The 22,943-nt window shown below is 39.9% G+C and overlaps 2 protein-coding genes across 2 annotated transcripts; one reads left to right on the forward strand and one right to left on the reverse strand.

Moving 5' to 3' along the window:
* Positions 1 to 6,183: 6,183 nt before the first annotated feature.
* LOC146607537 (protein sel-1 homolog 3) lies at positions 6,184 to 19,807 on the reverse strand. Its single transcript, XM_085348371.1, has 24 exons — positions 19,751 to 19,807; positions 19,032 to 19,557; positions 18,786 to 18,912; positions 18,176 to 18,297; positions 17,869 to 17,984; positions 17,552 to 17,601; positions 17,309 to 17,432; positions 15,041 to 15,179; positions 14,734 to 14,880; positions 14,432 to 14,637; positions 14,155 to 14,334; positions 11,156 to 11,278; positions 10,856 to 10,996; positions 10,676 to 10,738; positions 10,420 to 10,596; positions 10,204 to 10,331; positions 9,757 to 9,840; positions 9,564 to 9,645; positions 9,304 to 9,379; positions 9,095 to 9,216; positions 8,791 to 8,912; positions 6,859 to 6,973; positions 6,602 to 6,665; positions 6,184 to 6,401 (listed from the first exon to the last, which is right to left on the reverse strand). Exons 1-24 carry the CDS (start codon positions 19,805 to 19,807, stop codon positions 6,184 to 6,186), a joined length of 3,309 nt encoding a protein of 1,102 aa, XP_085204497.1.
* Positions 19,808 to 20,503: 696 nt separating this feature from the next.
* On the forward strand, positions 20,504 to 21,676 carry psmb11b (proteasome 20S subunit beta 11b). Its single transcript, XM_085348409.1, has one exon. It carries the CDS (start codon positions 20,504 to 20,506, stop codon positions 21,674 to 21,676), a length of 1,173 nt encoding a protein of 390 aa, XP_085204535.1.
* The last annotated feature ends 1,267 nt before the right edge of the window (positions 21,677 to 22,943 follow it).

Genomic DNA, 22,943 nt, shown 5'->3' on the forward strand with positions numbered 1-22,943 from the left:
CACCATAATGAGCCAACTGTTTGTATTCTTTTTTTGCCACCATGCAGTGAGACTAAAGCGACATTATTGTTGCAAATGGAATCTTTGTGACATGTTACGCTTTCAATTTTACACAAAAGATAAGCTTCACTGAGGATCTTTGTCATTCTCAGATTCAGACAAGCAGGGATCAAACTCTTTTCCAGGCAAGTCTTTTTCATTGCTTAATAAAGTAGGCCTCCCTCAAACATTTGTGTTCCATTTTTCAGCTTTTACATTTCAGCCAGTGATCTATACTCATTAATCAGAATCAGAATCAGAATCAGAATACTTTATTGATCCCTGGGGGAAATTATTTTTTGTTACAGTGCTCCATTTTAAACCAACATTAAGACAAGACAGACAATACACTAACTAAGAATAGTACAATATATACATATATATACATACATACATACATAAGTCACTCATAAATAAATAGTTGGAAAAGAAACATGTGTAGTTGTAGCAGCAAACAGTGTGTTAAGTGGATGCGTTGTACAGGGAGATGGCCACAGGCAGGAATGATTTCCTGTGTCGTTCAGTGGTGCTTTTCGGTAATCTCAGTCTCTCACTGAACGAGCTCCTGTGACTGACCAGCATGTCATGGAGTGGGTGGGAGGTGTTATCCAACATTGTCTTTATCTTGGACAGCATCCGCCTCTCCGACACCACCTTGAGGGAGTCCAGCTCCATCCCCACAACATTGCTGGCCTTACGGATTAGTTTATTAAGTCTGTTGGCATCTGCGACCCTCAGCCTGCTCCCCCAGCATGCAACAGCATAGAGGATCGCACTGGCCACAACAGACTCATAGAAAATCCTCAGCATTTTCTGGCAGATGTTGAAGGACCTCAGTCGCCTCAAAAAATAGAGACGACTCTGGCCCTTCCTGTAAAGTGCTGTGGTGTTTTTAGCCCAGTCCAGTTTATTGTCAATGTGTACTCCAAGGTATTTATAGTCCTCCACAATGTCAACACTGACCCCCTGAATTGAAACAGGGGTCAAGTGTTTCCTGGTCTTCCTGAAGTCCACGATCAGTTCCTTGGTCTTTGCCACGTTGAGCTGCAGATGATTCTGCTCACACCACGTGACAAAGGAGTCGACCACAGCCCGGTACTCTGTCTCATCATCCCTGCTGATGCATCCAACCACCGCAGAGTCATCAGAAAACTTCTGAAGATGGCATGTCTCTGTGCAACTGGCTTCCCGCTAACAGCGACCAAAACTGCATCGGTTGTTTTCTCCTTCTGTATACGAGTTGTGACAGCCAGCAATTGTACTGAAAAAAGAAAAAAGAAATATGCAATATACCGCAAAATAAAATGTTATCAAAGATGTTTTTGTAGAATATGAATACCAGTGTTATTTTGTGACCTATAAATGGTTAATATTACATTGGCCATGGTAAAATATTTAACTTACACCTATTAGTAGTATTGAGACTGGTATGGCATGCAGTCTGGTTGCTCCATGCAGATTTTGGGGGTAAAAATGGCTTAAAATTAATCTTGTGATGGTGAAAGTAGCTAAGCAATCGATAAAGCATGGTTGTCTATAAATCACTAGTGATCAATAGCCAAAAATACACTCACAAAATACACTCACACACACCTTTGGTCAAACTAAGTCTGCACCAGCTGGGATGTCGGCTGAAATCCTGAAATCAGACACACACAAAAACAAAAAAACAAAACAAAAAGCCTTACTTTGTGGGATAACTCTGGAGTTAAAATGTTCTGCAGGTGGTTTTTAATTCTTTTTCATTCCCTTTTATCACCTCAGCGGATTATTGTTTACCATGTTGCTAGCCACAAACACTGCCAAAGTCCATCTAAGATTGCATGGAAATATATGCTATTTTTAGGCATATTACAACTGAGCCAGGGAGTATATCATAAGCATGCAATTCCTTTATCTTACTCTTGTATCTCTGGAGGTTTTTTTTAAGCTAATTAAAACGTGGTCAGGAAGCCGGGGCATTTGCTTTCAATATGTGTCCCATTTAAGGCCGTGAGTAGCTCAGTTTGCGGATTATTGTTGAGCAAACACGTGATGTTAGCTGGGTTGTACATATGATGCACTCCCAACATTAGACTTGCATTTCTGAAAGAGATGAGTCACTCCCCGACCCTGACGAAGAAAACATGCAATGTTAATGCTGCCTCTCTGGGCTCATGAAACTCTTGCAAAAAAAAAATTGGAGTAATCTAAGGAGTTTCACTTTCTTATTAAATAAAGATTTATTTAAAAAGAAATTTTGAATGAGTGTTTTATGAGATATTTAGTGTCAGTCACTGTCTTCAAAAGCAGAGATCACATTGCAGGAAGTGTAGCTACTATGAGGGGTCAAAATTCTGTTAAATGCTGGACAAAACGTCTCTTGTAGATCTTCTAGAGAAGCTTTAGTAGAGTTGAGTTTCTTCGCAGAACTGTTCTTAAGAGAGATTGACCTGTAAATATTTGAGAAAAGGAAGAGGTGGTGGAATGCCCTACAAAACCATTCAAAACACCAGAGTAAATTTGAACTTTAAAATATTGACTCCGCAATCCAAATATTAGTTTCTATCGGAACAAGAATGCAGTGTGAAAGTTTAGATTCCTTCATAATAACCAAATAATGAAGAAGGTCAGTGAGAGTTCAATTCGGGTGGAAATGCAGGAATGAAATGCAGAGTGAAAGCTGCAAAAAAAATCTGTCAATGCTGGTAAAGTGTTTTAGTCACATATGCAGTACACAATGTGACAATTCAAGGTCACATAAACCAGCAATCGGCCTATTAACCAATCCAAAAAATTCCAACAATCCTAATCAAATGTAAACTGCAGTTGAATCATACCCGCGAAAACAGATTTACTTCATATACTGTATCTTAAATGAAACCACGCAGACGTACAAAAATCTAAAACTAATGACGTGAAAACAGCTGCACGTAATTTACTGGATGCTGAGCCAAAATTATGCTGTGAGTCCAGTAAAGATACTAATGAAATGTTTGTATGGTCAGTAAATCCATTTATTTAGGCCATGAAGTGATAAGGATGAGGTCAATGAGTAACAGTAATAGGTGAAAGTGCAGCAAAGATTCATTACAGTAACTACACTGACTAACAAATGTGGCTTTAAAACATTCCTGAAATATTTACTTGGGCTCTTAAACCTGCTTTTATTGAAATATCGTAGACAGCAACGGCAGGCTGTAAAATTTTGACCAGGCACACCTTAAATCTAGATAAGTTAACAAAACAATGCAGTTCTTAGGTTGGCAAACTTAAGCACCAGGTAAAGAGGTGGGCAAGAGTGAATCAGGAAATAATACCAGGTGATGTAATTAGAACACCTGTTGTTCATTTGCTAATTAACTTCTTCTCTCATTCAGTTTGGTGCTGGGAGCTGAGAAAACACCGCTGCCTGCCAGTTTACAAGAAGTCTGAGTTATGGGTTATAGAGTGCGACCTGGGACCTGAGCATGTCCAGCGGGGCATGTAATTCGAGTATAGACTATCTCTGTCTAGGTGAACCCACAAGTAGTGAAGTCATGTGTGACGATTATAGGAGAGTGCCTATTAAATCAACTTAAGTATTCTCAGTTCATCTGAATATATTTTAATGGCTCTCTCTCTTATGAAATTAACTGATCTGAGGAAATAAGTGAACAAGCACTCTTGTATTAACAAAACCCGATGTTTCTCAGTCGTTTTTTAATTGTACAAAGGTGGTGTAGCACTGTAATCCCACTCCCTAAGGCAGACACGAGTAATGCACCTATTTTGACATCAGTGACGTAGCAGCTCATGATCCATCACAGTTCACAAGTTATTGCAATGTTTGAAGTCCAGATATAAGTGAGAAGTTTTGTTGTCATTGGCTAGCTGCGTAGCACAAACTTATGAAAATTAAAACTCATTAAGGAGTCAAGGAGGCTCACAGTAGGAATTATTGTGAACTGTTGACGGATGAATGATTTGGCATCACAAATGCTTTAATGAAAAGTCCAACTTTACTTACCATATATAAGTATCACCAAGACAACATGATATTTACATTTACATATTCTTTTGGCAGTGAGTCGAGTGTAACTAACACACTTCTGTGTTAAAAAAGTGGATAGTCATGAACCCAGAAACCCATTTTACTCATGGTGTCACAGCTTTGCTATTTTAACATGAAGGTAAACGAAACCTGAGCAAATAACTCAGGATGACAGAACATAAACAGTAATTTAGTTAGCGCTTATAAGTTCCCACTGCAAACCTGGAACTTCTCTGCCGAGCACACCCACGGACTGGATGTTTTTTGTATTATTGTATATTAAGATAAGATAACCTTTAGTCCTACACGTGGGAAATTTGTTCATTCAATATCCAAATAAGTGCAAACTGTAACAGAAATACAAAAGACATAAACAGAAAAACTATACTGTTGCATGGCACTATGGAGCAGTTGCTTTCACTATTTATCACAACCAGTGAGGTTCTGTGATTTGTTCAGTTTGTTTCAGACTTCTCACAAAGTTATGAACCGATTTACGTGAAAATCCTGCCAGAGGTGTTTGACCTTGGTTCAGCTTGATTACCGCTGTTTTACAGAGCAACATATATACTGCATTTTATATCATATCTTTTCATATTCAGTTGAGGTAAGATAGAGTGAGAGGCCTCGGTTTGATGTTCTCAGGGAAATATCTTTAACAATAATCTGGATCCGTGTGTTCATACAAAAAGAAGGAATCTTCAGCTTTGGTTGGAGGTATCCACTTCTGATGTCGCGGCACTAGTGGGATAAATGGTTACAAAATAAATGGACTAAGCTTTGACAGAAACAATAAGTTTAACTGTGGCCTTATTCATATTTTTATATTCTGGTAACTGACAACTGGTAGAAATGAATTGATACCTTATTTTGCTTAACAGCATGTTAAAAAAAAGTTGTTTTGTTTTGACTTACGTCCTATGATGACCTTCACAAAAAATTTCTACCACATAAACTGCAGAAAACACTAGCCTAGAGATTACTGCAGTACGTGTAGGCAGTGTTTAAAGCCAGAGATAGACAACATCGTGGACAGAGATAGCTGAAGGAAGAGGGAGATCATTAGTCCATCCCCAAATTATACACAGACGTCACTCTACACTGACGGAGTGCCACATGGAGCTGTTTACACTGTGAAACTCCTTATTTAACTAATGACAGCTCAGTGAATACCAGCTATAAACTGCACATCATCACAAGTCACTCAGAGCTGTAAATAACTGTTATGAACTGAGTGACACTGCCTCTTCCTCATGTTCATTGGCAGCCATAGAAACACAATCCCTCAAAGGAAATTGCCTGTTATCTTTATGAATGCAGAAACAACAATACCACAGAGGCGCATTAATTTTTTTTTTAAACACTCCAACACATGCTCTAAAGTTGTGTTTGAAGTGTAACCAATTGTTATACTAACTTCCTTTCCAGCCAAACTCTCCTTAGTGATGGCGAAAACTGAGATATCGACCAAAAGCAGCAGCTTAACAGAGACTCAGTCAATATCAACTGAAATTCCACTGCTCCGGTTGTATACTGGGAACAATAGTTAAGTGCCCTGCAGGCTCATGCTGCATGTCTTGTCTCCTGAGAGACATTTATCATCAACATGCCGCTGATAGGACCAGGGACAAGCCTTAATAGTTGACTTATTAAAACACAGCTTCTGGTGTAACGTCTCATCCATCAGTGATTGATTGTTGCTTTTAAATATACATACACACACACACACACACACACACACACACACATATATATATATATATATATATATATATATATATATATATATATATATATATATATATATATATATATATATAAAGAACTGTCACATTTATGTTTTTTATTATAAATAATAAAAACATCTCTAGATTCAGATTGTATGGTAAGCATTTTATTTTCCACAAATAAAACAAAAAAAATGATTACAGGAGAAAAATTATTAACTCAACCAAAGCAGCTTGCTCACAACCTGACCTTCTTTTCCTTCTCCCTTCCTGTCACAAGCCTCCAAAACACAAATGTGTCACACGAATAGTTCTGTAACTCATCTGCTAAATGTGTGCTCTTACAATATGTAGCGTCTGAGGCTTTTGCTGTGGCTATGGGATCACTCTTCTTGGTATCTTATGTCATAAAAGATGATAGAGGAGTGTGGTCCAGAAAGCACACAGGCACACGCCAGACGCAGTCACGGCCAAATCGCTGATCTGTCGCAACCACTGCTCCCCATTCATGGTAAGCCTTAGATTCCATGCCCCTCTGTAGGTTCTTCCCATGGTGCCATCTTGCTCCCTGTTCACGACGCCGCCATTCCTTGCCCTTAGTGCATTTGTAGGATTTCTGTTCCCTGTGTTAATTTACAAAAGAGGGAGGATGAATGGTTGTAAAGACACTTCCAGCAGCAAACATGACACTGACAGTATATAGATTATTTGCAAATTTGCAAATCATAAAAATGGGTAGTGTAAAGCAATGTATAATGAAACTGCACCATCTTGTGGCAACCACTGGCAATTAAGCGCAGTAGTGAACCACACAAATACTTACCAAGACTGCTCTGCAAAGGCACCACAACAGCAAAGATAAGGACAGAAAGAAGAGATGCATATGCCTACAAAGGATTACAAAGAAGCAGTTCACATTTCCATTCACAAAACAAAACGCCATACTCATGATGAAGATAAAATTAACATTTTTGCATTTTTCAAATACTGAAGGATGTTAATATTCTGTAGTTTGTGAGTGCAGCGTGTGGTATGTTTCCCCTTACTACACACAGCATGAGTATATCGCCTTATGCTTACCAAGAGGAGCTGTGCACCATTCTGAGTCATTCTCCTCAAGGCTTTTCCCATCTGGAGTCCAAGCAGAGCTAAAGAACAGGGCGTCACTGCCTCTTCAGCCTCCATGTCTACACATCTTAGGAGATAAACATGAAAACTGTGTTACATGAGATAAAAAATATAATATCACACGCCCTCATACCTATTTAGAAATAGCAGTAGAAGCCCACATTGAACGAGCAGATTCAAACCACTGACAGATGAATAAAACTGTTATCATATAAAATCATGTTATTGGAAACTTTGTGTCCTGGCATTAATGCGGATGGCAGTTCGCTTGAAATATTCCACTCGTTTAAACATTTTGCAGACGTAGAGTTCTCATTAAAAGATAGACTGCAGCATCACTGTAACATCACCTACTGGGCTGTGGTCTTCTCTTTTGAAGTCTCACCATGAGCATTTTAGCTGTCACTATGTTGTTATTTTGTAAGCAGACATGACAAACAGGGGGTGGATCTGAGTGAGACACCAAGGACATTGCACGCTCATAGCAACTTGTCCATCACAATGTGTCTATATCCTAAAGCATACACTGTGTATTTTGTCTTGAATGGAAAAAGAGGTTACATAATAAACCTCATGTATTAAATAAGAGTTGAACTGAGATAATAAATTCTGCCGGAAAATGTCTCGGAGCTGGAGTGTGTATCCCTCTTTTTATGTACTGATGACCCTGACCTCCCTGTCAGTGTGCCCTGCCTCACTGCTTTGATCCAGACTCCTCAGTTTCCAATTCAAGTGAGGATCTGTTGGATGTGCTGGAACAAGCTCCCATCCCCTGAGCCCCCAGGTGCAAGACACCGCAGGATAACCCGGGGGTCTCATGTTCCTCTGAAAGATCAGAGCTGTTTTAGTTGTACCAGAGTGATGCACCAGTCGGTTATCACTCCTCGAACACTTAAAAATAGCAAAATAGCTGGCATGTCTCAGTTACACAAACAATGTCCTTTGGCTGCAGAGTGTCACTTGCTAGACATGTCAAAAGCATGTCATCAACCAAAAGGGTCTAAAGTATATATTAACCCTAACTACAATCTTTTCCTAAACCTGAAAAGCATGTGAAAGTAAAAGGCAATGGAAACTGAATGAAACAGCAAGTGTGTAAGTGCAAATGGGCATAACCCCCAGGCTGATAAGCCCGCGACTAATGACGCTGCCATCTCTCGAACCTTTTTTAATGGACTTTGTAAACTGCTAAAATAGGATTATCTGTCTGTTAATGTGTGAAGGCACCAAAGCCAAATGACACCTTATGCATCATGGAGAGATGCAGGCAGTATTTAGCATTTTGACATTTGCATCTTCTTCCTGTGTTTGCGTGAGTTCTCTCCAGGTACTTCAGTCCAAAGGCATGCATGTTAGGTTAATCGGTGATTCTAATTGTGAAGGGTTGTCTCTCTCTATTAGCCTTGTGACAGACTGATGACCTGTCCAGGGTGTACCCTGCAAGTTGCCCTTTGACAGCTGAGACAGTCTCCAGCTCCCCCTGCAACCCTGAACAGGATGAGTAAAAGAAAATGGATGGATGGATGGTTCTGACGCTGTGGCTGATAAGTGGGAACCACTGTTGTTAGCTAACTGCCTTTGTCAAAAACTTCAGCTCAAACTAAAGACAGATGAGCAAAGCCGGCACAACTCCACAAGAAAGGTGGATTTAGCAGTGCAGACAGACAGGAGTGGTAACTATCATTTTATCTCACACATGGCAAGAAAGTAATTTAAAAAATGTACCACTACAAAGCTTCCTGAGAATTTACATTAGGAATATTAAACCTTTGTAGTATTGTTCAAATGGCAGTATTTCAAAGTTTTACCAACGTACTAGAGATCCCATTAATGACCATCATTATTCACTGTGGTTGTGAAAGCTGATTAAATTTTAAAAAGCACCTTTTTAGGATCTTCTCCATCACCATATCCAGATCATCGTGATGCGAAACATTAACGAATCTGAGGATGCTCCGGGGAAGACTGTGGCCTTCTTGTGCCAAAACAACCAAGTTGTACATTCCCTGTGAGCCAATATGAAAAACAAAATTATAACAGCAATGATGGCTTATTCACCGAGAAAGTATCTAAATAATAACACAATACAATGCTGTTTGTTGCTTTTATTGCAGAGGGCCAGAGCCTGTGGAAGTTTAATTAAGTTTATCACAGGGTGATGAGATTATAGCTGAAGTAAATCTGTCACCTGAGGGCTGCCTGCTAGTGCTGCTCTGCTATACATTGATATGGCCTGCTCAGCCAAGGATAATGAGTCCTCTTGTGTGCCGGGGGAATGGTAGTAGTAGTAGTCTCCCATTTTCAGTAGAGCTATAAAAGAAGATAAATACTTTCTGTTCAGTGACCAGATTGACAGGGAAAATGGATTTAAAGCAAAATGAAATGAGAAAAACTCACCGAAAGGATGCGGGTCATAGTTTAATATAGAGTAGTTATGATATCTCCACTGACATTCATAACCGAGATTCAGCTCCTGCATTTCGGAGAACGAGTGCACAGTGACAATGATGATTTTAATAGAGGAATTATGTGCAATTTGTTCATCAGCTTCAATCAGAATTCCACACGTGATTGCAGGATAATGACGAAAAGCCCAGGCTGTGTTTTGTTTTAGGGTAGTCATAATGGGTTAAACCGGTGAAAGAGCATGCACTCACCTCGCACAGGTGTGCAACATTGCTTTGGGCCAAAACCAGACCAGTTTGAGCTACCAAAAGGTACTTCACAAAGGCTTCCTGCCTGTTGGAAACACAATGAAACAAATGTGACGAAGCAAAGACAATAATAAAGAGCAGCGCCAATGATTAAATGAGGGCATTTGAAAAGTAATTGAAATTAATGTTTCCCTACCAAGAGCCCTGGAGGTAGGCCTGAAGAGCCTCTCTGATCATAAATCCAAGGTGTCCATTTCGCTCACAGACCTTTTTCAGCAGACTGCATAGAGGTTAAAGGACACCTGATGTATTATGGGATATAATTAACTCCACCTAAACAGAGAATATTTTAATGTGATCTAAAAATAGTTCCAAATTGTTGAGGTCATTCTAAACACAAGCATCAACAGCTGTAGGAGGAGCCTCTTTAAATTCATAAGATACCAGAGGAACATTGGTAAGCAGAATCTCTCTGCGCCAGACAATAATGCGGTGACAGTGGCTCTTATTTTTAGATATGCAAATACTGGGTTCTGACCTTGAATTAGCCACTGTCATTGAAATTAGATGCCACTAAGCTGCAGGCTACAGTGCAACAGCCCATAACAAAGCTTTCTTCAACAAGCTAATGAAAGCCCCTTACATTACAGCTCTCTTCATATCCTGAGACACCCCTTCCAGGCTTCCCATCGAAAGGTACCGAGCAGCTTCCACTGATGCAGTGACATGACCAAACCGAGACGCGTTGAGAAACTGCTCAAAAGCAGCACTCTGCAGATCATTAAAAAAAAAACAACACAGTTTGGCTCGTTGATCATACCTGGATAAAAATCCATTTCTGAAGTTGTGGAAATCAAACCTCATTTCTCCAGGGTCTATCTGGGTCCATCCCACTGAGATGATAAATCCCCAGGTTGAACATCCCATCATCGCTCCCGTTTAAAGCAGCTTGTTCAAAGTATTTCGCTGCATTTTTGTGGTCCTTCAGTACAGTCCTATGATACCAGCCTAAACCATTCAAGGCGTTAATTGAGCCCTAAAGCAAGGAAACAGACGCCGGTATTCATAGCGAATTCACACACTGTAAACACACCAACTGACTTGTACACTCTCACCATTGCTGCTGCTTTTCTCAGCAGCCGAAAAGCTCGGGTGTAGTTTCTTTTCACTCCCTGGCCCTGAACGAATCAACATCAATCAGTGAATCGATAACTGTCAAAACACAGACGTCGCACACACATGCACACATCGTTCAATTCAATTGTAAAATAGCCATTTTTACTATCTTACACTACCTTCATCAGGAGGATGGAGTAGTCGTACATCGCAGAGGGATCCTTCATTTGCATAGCACTTCTCTCAATCCATTTCGCCGCACTCACTATGTCCTTTGAGACTCCATTTTGTCCCCAGTACAGCATTGTTCCCATGCGTTTCTAAAGTTAATGGAGTTTTTATTAGCCTATTCTGAACACTGACTGTGCTATTGACCACGAAGGAGAAATTAAAGTATGACTGAATTTGAACGGGTCACATGCACATATTTCAACAGTTCATCTTGTCAGAAGTCAAAAGATTTCGTGTAGCTCACATACCTGAGATTCGATGTCTCCTCTCTCTGCTTGGAATTTCAGATACTGGAAATCATCTTTTGTCTCATGTGTCAGTCTGTTTAAATCTTCTTCATTGTTTAAATAGATATGTTCAGTTGAGTGTTGCTTTAGAAAAGACAAACAGATGTGTTATGATAGTAAACAACTGGTGATACTAGCACTATGAGTAAAAACGCTACCGTCACTATATTTGACTACTACAGTTACAGCGGTTAATTTACCAGCCATCAGAAGACGGGTACACTGTGGTAATAAATGGATGGAAATGGACAGCAACAATACTCAGGTAAGTTGTTCTGGTTGAATGATACTTAATTGGTACTAAGGGGCTCAAAGTGTGCCAAGAAATCATCACACACCAATACAAGGCAGGATGGATAAGGTTCATGCTTTCATGTTTACACCAAATTCTCATCCTAACATCTAAATGTGGCAACAGAAATTGCTTCCAACCTCAAATTGTCCATTTTTGATGAGCCTTTGTGAACTGTTGCCTCAGTTTGCTGTTCTTAGCTGACAGGACTGGCAACCAGTGTTGTGCGTTCAGAGAAGGTCTTCTGCATACCTTGCACGTGTCTTACTTTTCCCTTCCAATCTGCTCGAAGCATTCTAGCCAGTCTTCCCTGTTCTCTGATATTAACGAGGTATTAACACCCAGATATGAAACATTTACCCCTTTTTGGAGCATGTAAACCCTAGACACGGTTGTGCGGTAAAATCCCAGTTGATCAGCAATTTCTGAAATACTCAGACCAAGCCATCTGCTACTAGCGTTCAACATCACTTAAATCAGCACTTTTCCCTATTTTACAGCAGATTGTTCTCATTCAGTAGGCTGTCTCAACCATGTCTAAATTCTTAAATGCATTCAGTTGTTGATTCTGACTGACTGATTACAGAATTGGCTGATTTATGTTACTGAGCAGTTTAACAGGTATACCTTAAAAACGGGCAAATCATGATTATGTGGAAAAATAATAGACTAGAAATGGCTTTTATACCAGTCTATTGACTGAACTGTAATTGTAAAGTTAATAATATATAAAGAAAGAGTGAATTGGGGATTTAGGGAGCTACAAAAGTAAACAAAAGTTGTGGCGTTGAAAGAAAAAGCCACAGTATAATTGGGAAAAAAAAGTGTAATCTTGTCGTCTTGATTATCTTATTTTCATAATCACTGGAAGATAAAATTGTAATTTGAATTAAAATTAAAGACGCTGTGTTTGTGAGCTCGAGTTTAATGGCCTTTTAGAGCTTTTTCAGTAGAATGCTGCAGCTTGAACAATGAGAGCCGAGACAGAGAACCCAGATTGTGCAACACTTTTTTTTATAGCCACTTTAAATAATCTCAAGATACAGTCAAAGGTTAAAAACAAAAGAAACTAGCAACTAGCTTTTTCCTTTTTTTGTTTTCAAGTTAACAAATCAAAGTCTGCCCAAGCCTGACTGACAGGCAACATAAGCTAACAACCCAGCACAGTCACAACACTGAGATTTAAATAGTGCTGAATCCTGATTGGTGCACAGAAGTGCATGACATCATTGTTTTGTCTTTAAGCTGAGCCCACACCACCGAGAAGAGACAAAACAACACGAAAAGAAAGAGAGGTGGTTTTCGTTGCTTTTATCAAGATTGGATTCAGGGGGTTGTTGTCAGCTCTTAAAAAGCTCGGTCAATATGCCACGGAAAAATGATCACTACTAGGCTTGCTACAGTTGTTTTCTAGGTGCACTGCCTTGTTGAAGCTGGAATAGACAGTAAGGTCTCTCTGCTGTTTTCATGTACCTCTGTTCATTAGAAGCATGCTTATTTAAATACTCGAAGAATCAACAGGAAATCAGTCGGATGTAGCCTTTTCTCATAGTGCGCTCCTCATCTTTCAAGTGCAGTTCCTCCATTCATCAACACAGCTAAATCATTCACAAATGGCTGGACTAACAGACACATTGTTATCATATTCTGAAGGCAGAATGTCATTTCCACAGCATGCGTGCATGTTTGTATGAATACATTTGTGTCTGAATGGCTCTTTTCATACTGCGCTTTGTGTGTTTTTAAGCTAAGCTCGCTGTAGTTGCATATTCAATACACGGATATGAGAGAGGTATCAATCTTTTCATCTTATTCTTTAAAAAAAAACTTTAAAGGAAATAAATACGCAGATCTAGCTTTTTGAATATACTTTAACAAACTGTATGTTATAGCATATCTTATATGAGCCCATGTAACAAATTCCCTCACCCCATATATAAGCCCCTCACCCCAACCTCCCTCCCCTCAACCCAACTGGTCGTGGCAGATGGCCGCTCCTAGTTTCTTAATGTTAAAAGGGAGTTTTTCCTTCCCACTGTCACCAAAGCGCTTGCTCATAGAGGGTCATATGATTGTTGGTGTTTCCTTTGTAGGGTCTTTACCTTACAACAGAAAGCACCTTAAGGCTGCTGTTAAATAAATACAATTGAAATGAAAGATGTAATTATATTTTTGTTTCGGTAATACTGTTGTATAATGAAGAGGCAAAGGTAAGCAGATAAGCAGCAGACAACAGAGATAACCACTTGATACTGATTAAGTAACACTATGTTAAGGAGGAGCAGGGATGAGGCGGAGGGTTGCAAAGTGGCTTACAGAGTCAGTATCAGCAACAGACAAGCTAGAGCAGCATAAAACTGAAATATACTTTAATTATCCCAGGCTTGATTAATCATTTACTGGAATAAAATATTTATAGTACAGCCTACAAGAGATCTGGCTATCTAATGTTCAGATGATTATCAGCTGAGTGATTCTCTGACGTGTGCTGGCATTAAAATCAGCTGCTATCAGCTAATCTGTTTGAACTGTTGGCTCAGCTTGACTTCATGCCCTGCATGAACTAACGCCACTCTCAACTTACACGAACTCCTCTATTATCAAGGCTATTATTAGTTATTCAAATAAAAACACAAATTCAGAAGTGATCTTAATGATCTAAACATACCTTGTTTTCATATATCCTGGAACTGTCGATACAGGTCTGCGTTCCAATGTTGGAATAGTAGCTATAAGCCATTTCCAAGTCTTTAGGAAACCCATCAATTCCCATCAAGTGTTTGTACCCTGCATGCATCAGGGCAAAACGGTCATCACCTAAGGCACCAATCAAACTATAGACGTGACCCTGAAAAATGCAAGGGGGTTAGTATTACCTGTTACATGCAAATTGCTTTACGTGCGATAAAATAGTAATTAAGATACAACGAAGGCACTGACTGTACCTGCTCATAATTGACTGAATGTCCCAGGCCGGAGAGATGGATGGTGGCCAATAAGAGAGATGCTCTGTGATTTCCTAAGCAGGAGGATTCTTGTAACGCAGCCATTGATTGGGATGTGATTTTCATTTGTGCTTTATCCACAGAGAACATTGTTCCGACTGTCTCCTCAAACAAAACGCTCCCGAGATCCTTCAAGTTTAAAGACCCTTCAGAAACAGATAGGTGTTTATTAAATAATGTATCCTCTATAAATCAGATATTTTATGGTGATTGAGGTTATAACCAGATAAAAAAATATCTACCTGTTCTGATTTCCACCTCCTTTCTTAGCAAGAGCTGAAAGAGAGTGCTGTACTTTATCTGTGTTTCAAACGTCCATGTTTGTGTGCATGTTTTCTCTTTTGATGCAAACTGACCCAACAGCCTTAAGAAGTCGGGGGTACAGACATCTGAAATGAAACAAAAAAAGGAACCTGTTCACAGCGTTCTTTCCATACTCAATGGGTGCACTTTCAGTGTATTGACACACTTGATATTAGGTCTCTTAAAGGTCGCTCCACCCATGGTGCAACATGGCTTTTATAGGAAATATAAAAAAAAAATTTTTACCTCTACTTACTGGCGACAGGAGGTAATTCTCATTCACTTCTTGCATAAAAGCTTTTGTAAATGCTCTTATTTCCTGACACTCTTGGTGAATCCTCTGCAATTCATTTAATGTTGGCATGGAGGGAAGTTGGTTTTTGATCTGTGATATGAATAAATCTGTATTTGAAATTAGCATTAACAGGCATAAAACAGAGGAAATAGGAAGTATTAAGCCTAGTTAATGGTCATCATGACATCACCGCAGCCTCATGAGTATTTATACCGTCATATGAGGTGTGCCAGACTCACTGCAGTCTTCTCCTGAATGGTAAATGTCATCACCTTGAAAAAATGTATGCGTCACCACTTGTACAAGAATGGAAAAAGTCGCAATCAAAAGCTAACGTTTTTTTTCTCAGTTGTTGCAATAATGTGTCATCTCTTCAAGCTATTGCAGCATCTTCATCTCTGTAATCTAAGAATATCTGATCTGTACTGATTTATAATTGAAATAGTGATAAAGTGATGTTGTATCAGTGGGCAAAAGATTAAGCAAACAATGTCCCTCGTGTTTAGTTCTATTTTGGTTTGGGTTTAAGATATTTAGGATACAATTGTCTTTAAAATGTAACTACTGTGCTCTTTTCCAGTTTTGTTTCTTTATTCTTATCTTTCCTTGATTCACAGCCTAAAATCGTAGCAATATTTTACTGGCCCTTGGTGCATCCTCTTGGTTTACCCACTATCTAATACAAGCCGTTATAGTTCCTCTCCCTTTATACACATTTTAGTCTAGATTCATATGATTGGAGGCTTGACCAGCAAGTGTGTGGGGTTTCTGTGCTCACAGTGAGAACTGTGCTTGAGATGACCCTATTACAGATATCAGATGACAATGACATCATAAAGATTCACAAGCAGGAAAAAACTGTCTGAAAATGAATGTTCAGAGGGATTTGGCCTCCCTGAAGACTTGACCTTTGGCTTGTAGGGATTATTTTCACAAAAACCATCATTGTTTAAAAGTTCCATCATTGCTAATAGTATGGTGGTCAGACGTTTACACTCATCATGGGCATGAATGTCATGGTAATGTGGGGCTTTTAGTGATGAATACTGTTGTTTTTCAAGGCTGGAATGATTGAACAATATATCTGTAATGGTTGTAAAAAAATCACACATATACAAAACACTCATTTAGATCTTTTAAAAGGTGGTTCAGGAGGTTCTATCTCTTATTCTTGTTTAGAATATTTACTAAAACTAGTAGTTTATCCTTACATGCATAAAATGATTTATTTGGCAGCACTTGCTGGATTACCAAAGCTCAGAACTTATTTAGCATCATGCTGCTGGTTACTGATACACTGCAAAAAGTGGATGGAATAACGAAGAAGGAGAACTACCTCAAAAAAAATTACGTTTAGCTCAAACAGCTAGACAGTTGAAACTTGTATAAAATTGGATATTCCAATAATGATCCCGAACACACATCAGAACTGGTTTTGGAATGGATATGCTTCTGCAATGGTTTTCCCAAAGCCCCGACCTCAACCTGATAGAAAATTTGTGGGCTACACCTACAAGCCTGATCTGTGCCAGTAAAACCAACCAATTTGTAAGAACTCTCCCAACTCTGCCAAGAGGAGCAGGCAAATATCCAGCCGGAATTCTGCCCATTTGAATTAGAATGAAGTTTCTTGATGGCTACCAAAAGTCCAGTGGAGGTGCAAATTTCTGAAGAACCATACACCCATCCATTTGCTTTGACTTATCCAGGGATGAATAAATGAACGATTAAAGGACATTTAGCAAATAATTAATCAAATATTAGTCGGGGTGTATGCATATATTTCAACTGGTATGTATAATTTTGATCCTGTGTGGATTAGAAAAACTCCAAAATGCATCCAAACTTGTGTACCCAATTTTTGAAACTTTTTAAAAGATGACTGCAGTACAATCAATCCAATCCAGAAAAGAACAGTTCAAAAAATAATTTTAAAAAATTATCATGACCTGCATGATGGGTGTGTGTAAAATTCTTACCAAAACTGCATATATATGGCAGATAATAAGGAAAAACCTACAATGTCCACTAATGCATATGATTTTATCACTGCCTCATTTCATTACCTGTGTACTCTTACACGTGGTCAGGCTGTTTGCTGACATAATTTGGCATGAAACATTAATACTTTATGACCTTGAGATCATAATACACTGTTTTAGAGTGAGGCTGTGCTAGAAAGCAAAGCAAATGAATACATTTTACCTCTTTACACTTACCTGTTTGGTTCCAAAACGGTAGTATCTGATAGGCCCAAAATACCCACGGATGCCTTGTAAGTAACTGCCTCCTCCAATCACAAAGTATCCATCTGTGTCATCGTAATGAATGCTGTCCTGAAATCTATGACATTTAATACCACTCAAACCAGCAATCACAATCACTGAGCAAACAATATTTATTTTCCAGAAACTTGGCAACAGTGTGTTTTGCTTATTTTATACCAAAAATCATAATCGTACTTGTATAAATGTTTCTGAGTTTGACCATCCCATGTGGTTTCCAGCAGCACCTAAAAGTCAAACATAACAATACATGAGTCCTGAAAAACCTGCTCAGCTTTAAACAACTCCAAATTGCAGTACACACTGCAATCGCCTGGAGTTTCCCAGCTGGAAATAAACCATCTTTCAAGATCTTACAGCTGTTCCAAAGGGAAACAAAAGCTAGAAGTCCAAAGAAAACCCAGCAGAAAAAGAATGACTATAAGATGTTGCCAGAGCATTATTTTGATTTTTATTCCTCATCCCACCACCAGAGTCATTCTTTGGCGTTTTACCTCTGAGTCCTGTATGTAATAGTCTAATCTAATCCATTTCAAGAGAGGCAACATTGCTTGGACTTGAAATGCTTCATCTTCTCCAGTTATCTTTCGTGCCTGAATTATGATGTTCCCTGTACGGCACATATGACAGTCGTGAATTTCACCACAGGAGATCCAAAGCTCCTTATTAATACATATTTTTTGTGCTAGCAATATTAATAAATCACATCTGCGCAAAAACCACAAATCTTCACTCACAATCATGTTGTGACACCTCTTTGTAATCCCCTATCAGGTGTACACATGAGCTGGCATGACCCACCTGTGTTCGTAAGCTGCATCAGAACTGTGTCATATAAATTTTTTCTATTGACATGATGGATGATCCCACAGAGCTTCTTCTGACACCATTTCAGTAGGTATATCCACACAGACAAGGTGACGCTGGAAGCCAAGCAATGAAACATGATTTGACAAATCATTTCTTCATCCACTCAAGCATGAGGTTGAATTTAAAACGCGGCGCTGTCTGTTAAAAATGCCTGACCTCGCTGTCTTTCATTGACCGTAAGTAAAAAGCTTATATGCTCTGGTGAAGCGGCTTGGTGAAGCTTGTAAAGTCATTTAAAAAGACACTGAAGTAAAACTAAAAGTAGAGTGTGTTCTAACTGATGCCTGCACTGAAAAGGAAATGATCAGTGACTTGTGACCTGTCATTCTGCTGATATAAACACAAAGCAGAGCTATTATGTACTTTATATTTGAGGAAAATGGGCCGGAGAGTACCTTTGAAACATATAATATCAAACACTCTGTTTTACTTAATCCTTTGATTCAACATTTGGAAACTCAGCTGGAGATTTTTCATGCTGTGTGGCTGAACTTCATACTAAATAAGTTCCAGCTAAAATGAGGTAAATTAGAAGTCCAACCTGGGCTGTGTCACAGCGTGACGCCGGGTTCTCTCTAGAGCTCTGTCAATAAAAGGCTGGAACCTGCGGATCACTCCAAAGCGCTCACCAGTACTTGCCAGAGGGAACTTTAGCATATCGATTATGTCTGGGATCAAACAGAACAGCGAAAGGCTCCATTTGCAAACACTTGCATGTGTTCTTTAAAAGTTTTGGAGATAAAGATGAGACATGCAGAGGAAATGACAATGTGATTAAGGGTCAAACCTGATTCATGTGGACACTGATGGATTCTGTGGCTGGTCATCTGCCACATTAGTTGAGCCGACCATGACGGGCAACCAGTGGGAGGTTTACTTGGCCGCTCAGAGGGTGGAATTATCTGCAGCGCTTTATAAATCCTCAACATGGAGCTGTGGTATGTGCTGAGTTCACTGCCATTTTTAAAGCTGCCCAGCCAACCACGGACTGTCACATTCTGTGTGTCCAAAATGTTCCTGTTGAAAAAGTCGCGTTGATATGAAATGGACGGAGGCAGTCTAAGCAGCACCTGGTGGATCCTGTAGTCACGGAGTCTGCTGCTTTTCCATTTTCTCCTGAAGACCACTAAATCTGTCTTCTGCAATGTGGACACCACCACCTCAACTGCAAGCTGACATTGCCCAGAGCACTGATACCGCACGCGGACCACCGAGCCATCTACCACTTTGTCAGGGACGGTGTCAAACCCTATAAAATTGTCAGGCGGGGTCTCACTGCTGTGGGCTGAAATGACTTGTGAAGCACACTGTCCCTGGGTGAAGAGAAGGAAAAGAAATACACTTAAATGAACATAAAGGGAAAACAGACTTGCATGAAGTTTCATTCTCTCAACCAAATTTGAAAAATTTATCACCAGTTAGTTACTAACTGCTTGTAGTAGTGTATATCGAAAAACGAGAGCAGTCTCCTGTGAGCAGAATAAGTGAGTGAATAAAATTGCTTACCATTAGAGCAGAAGCAGTGAAAATCTGTCCAAAAATGATGACATGAAACACATTCATCTTTTGTTGTTGTTTAAAACTGAATAAAAACCACAAGCAAATTTGACATTCAGAGTGGTAAGTAACATTGGCTCTCACTGTTTGACACTTCCAGAAAACATTTCCAAACAGCCGTGCAATGGGTGTACCATTGCAATGCAGCATTACCTGAAATTCTGGTGTTTCAAGTTCAGTGATTAGCATGCTTTTAAAGGGCTAGCGCCCACGAGGGCTCGGCTATATTTACTCTTGATGTGTAATAAAAGTGTTGTTTGATTCACTTTATTAGTGATTGTATTTGGGACCTTTCCATAAGAGTGAAGCATCAGAGCTGACTTAATCTGATGTACGTGAGCCAAGACTTTGTCATCACCCTGCGTCCTCTTTGGCCAACGCGCTTACGCAAGACTTTGAAGAAATATGATCTGAAAAACAACCTGATATGGCAGCCAAAATTAATTACCCATGGGCCACTGACTGTTTATGTTTCAAAGTCAAGGGCATGACATGTGCTAATGTTGCTGATGGGTTGCTTTAGGTAGCCACACATACACGAACATGGTCTATATAAAAGGTGGCTGCTGTTTTCACACACATATGTTCTTGATGGCATACCTATGTGTACAAGAGAATAGCTTTTGAAGGCAATTTTATTGGATGTTATTGAAGAGTTGATTTTTTCAAGCAAGCAGAAAATGCTGTAAAAATATGCTTTTAATGGCTTTACAGGACATATGCAATTTTCAGTCTGTCTTTGAGGACCGTCTAACTACAGAGTATCCTGCAGTGCCACATGGAAAAAAGATTGCTTCCAACTATGTGAGTGGTTTGCCCTTTAGCAATAACAAAAGTTTGTTTCACTTTTATATTCCAGTGGCAGAGTACTTAGATGAAAGTCCGATACAGTTTGGGCAAATCAGCACAGTCCAGAACTGCAGCGCCGTCTCATCTGAAGACCCCTTCTTAACATCCTCCTCCTTGCCAACATGCCTTCCGTTTGCCTCTTCACAGTCTGTGCCTCTGCCCTTTCCCATGGCTCATGGCACCACCACCTTGGCGTTCATGTTCCAGGGTGGCGTGATGGCTGCAGCAGACACTCGTTCCAGTTGCTCAGGCCTCGTCGCGTGCCCAGCCTCGCAGAAGATCCTGCCCATTCACAGTCACTTGGTGGGCCTGACCTCAGGCACTTCAGCCGACTGTGCGCTTTGGAAACGTATTTTGGCTCGCGAGCTGCGGCTTTACCAACTTCGTCACGGTCGACGGTTGTCCACGAGTGGAGCTGCCAAATTGCTTTCGCACATGCTTCACCCTTTCAAAGGAACTGAGCTGTGTGTGGCTGCCACGTTGTGTGGGTGGGATGGAGGAGAGGTGGACGATGGATGTGATTACCATGGAGGCACAGAGACTGGTCCTGGTAGTCGAGGAGAAACAACAAAGAATCAAATGACTGAGCAGAAAAACTTTGTAGATAGCACCAATGCAAAGGTTTCTCTGGCAAAGGATGAACGCTTTTCTTTCTCTCAGCAGTGCTCCATCAGAAAGAAAATGAATTTATCTGGACCAAGGCTTTTTTATGTATGCAGTGATGGTACTCGCCTACGGGGAATGCTTTTCTCTGTGGGCTCAGGATCCCCTTATGCCTACTCAATTTTGGACCAAGGTGTTCACTGGGGGCTGACAGTAGATGAGGCCAAGTCAATAGCTAGAGAAGCTGTGTACAGAGCTACGTATAGGGATGCATATTCTGGAAACTGTGTGGACATGTATCACATCACGTCAAAAGGCTGGACACGCAGAAACCGGGAGGATTTGAAAGAGGAATATTACCGAGAAAAGGAAAGGCGAAAGCATGAGAAAACAGAGAGGCGGGATGTGGCTTTTTCTGACTAAAGACATGAAACAAACAAAAATGGCTTGGGAAGCGAAAGGCAAACATTGGGGAGTATTTTGGAGAGACGTGATATTATGGCATCTTTGCAGCAGTTACTAAATTAATGAACAGGACAGGCAGTTGCATCCTCCAGGCTATTTCTCAAATGATTTGGGCATGCATATCGTTCCCTCTAATAAACAGCTGATGTTTTGTTTGTGCTGATGATAAAAATGTATTCTAAGAGCACCCTGCTTGCTGGCATTTTGATTTAGATGTTAAAGCATTATGAATCATTTCAAGAATGTGAGATAATTACTACCTACTCCAGCATGCGGGTAAATCGCATAAACACAGAGTAACAGAAAATGAATAGTCTAAAAATCTAAATGGCTGGAGGCTGAAGGTCATAATGTATTACTGTGTGTAAGGGAACACGTTTAGCCGCAGCAATAAACGGTAAAGGGGCTGTAAACTGATTTGTGCCTGCTGTCAGAAGACTTCTGAAGTTCCTCTGACACTTCAATAAATTAATGAATAAAAGGAATTTTGCTGCCTGCTCATTTTGTTTGAGCGCTGTGGTCATAAATAAAGCATAACTGTAATTACTCAACTGACAATGACTCTATATTGCCAAGTATATTAGGGTAAAAGGTACAGAGCTGTCCATCTTCATCCTCAGTGTTCAGCTATGTTCTCTAACTTTAGTGAAGTCCATGATGGGGGACAGTTTGCAGTGTAACATCAGTGTTGTGGCACACTGATTATACTACATGTCAAAATGTTGTAATGAAGTGTATGATGTCCTGTTTCCATATATTAAGTATTGCAATATATCGTATATGAATGCATTTTTTAAATGACTAACATATGCATATGTGTGCAGCGAGCATGTCTTATGTGTTATTAACGGCATAAAATAAATTACAGCCTGGGATGCGTGACTGCAGCATCAGTGGGGATGCGCACTAGTACTACTGTATGATTGACTGCAGCTGTGTGAGTAAGAGGGGAAAGCCTCCCATTCTCCCCGACCTCATGCATAATTCCCATCTTTGGAAGTTCATTAATGGCAGAATTATTGAGCGAGTGAAAACAAACAAACAAAAAAGGAGAAAGAAAGCATTTGGTGATCTAGATTTGAAGTCTTGCAGGGACCGACTCTTGGGAAAGTGAGTCGGCGTTATTTTTATAGCACCTTTAAAGAGCATATGTCACAGAGCGCTTCACAATAAGAAACGGTTAAAAAGCAAAATATGAGGCAGCCAGACATTAAATGCACACAGG

Source organism: Diplotaxodon limnothrissa, linkage group LG23, assembly GCF_057381915.1.
Source record: "Diplotaxodon limnothrissa isolate DT_005_m linkage group LG23, D_limnothrissa_male_GT1.1, whole genome shotgun sequence".
NCBI classification, from domain to species: Eukaryota; Metazoa; Chordata; class Actinopteri; order Cichliformes; family Cichlidae; genus Diplotaxodon; species Diplotaxodon limnothrissa.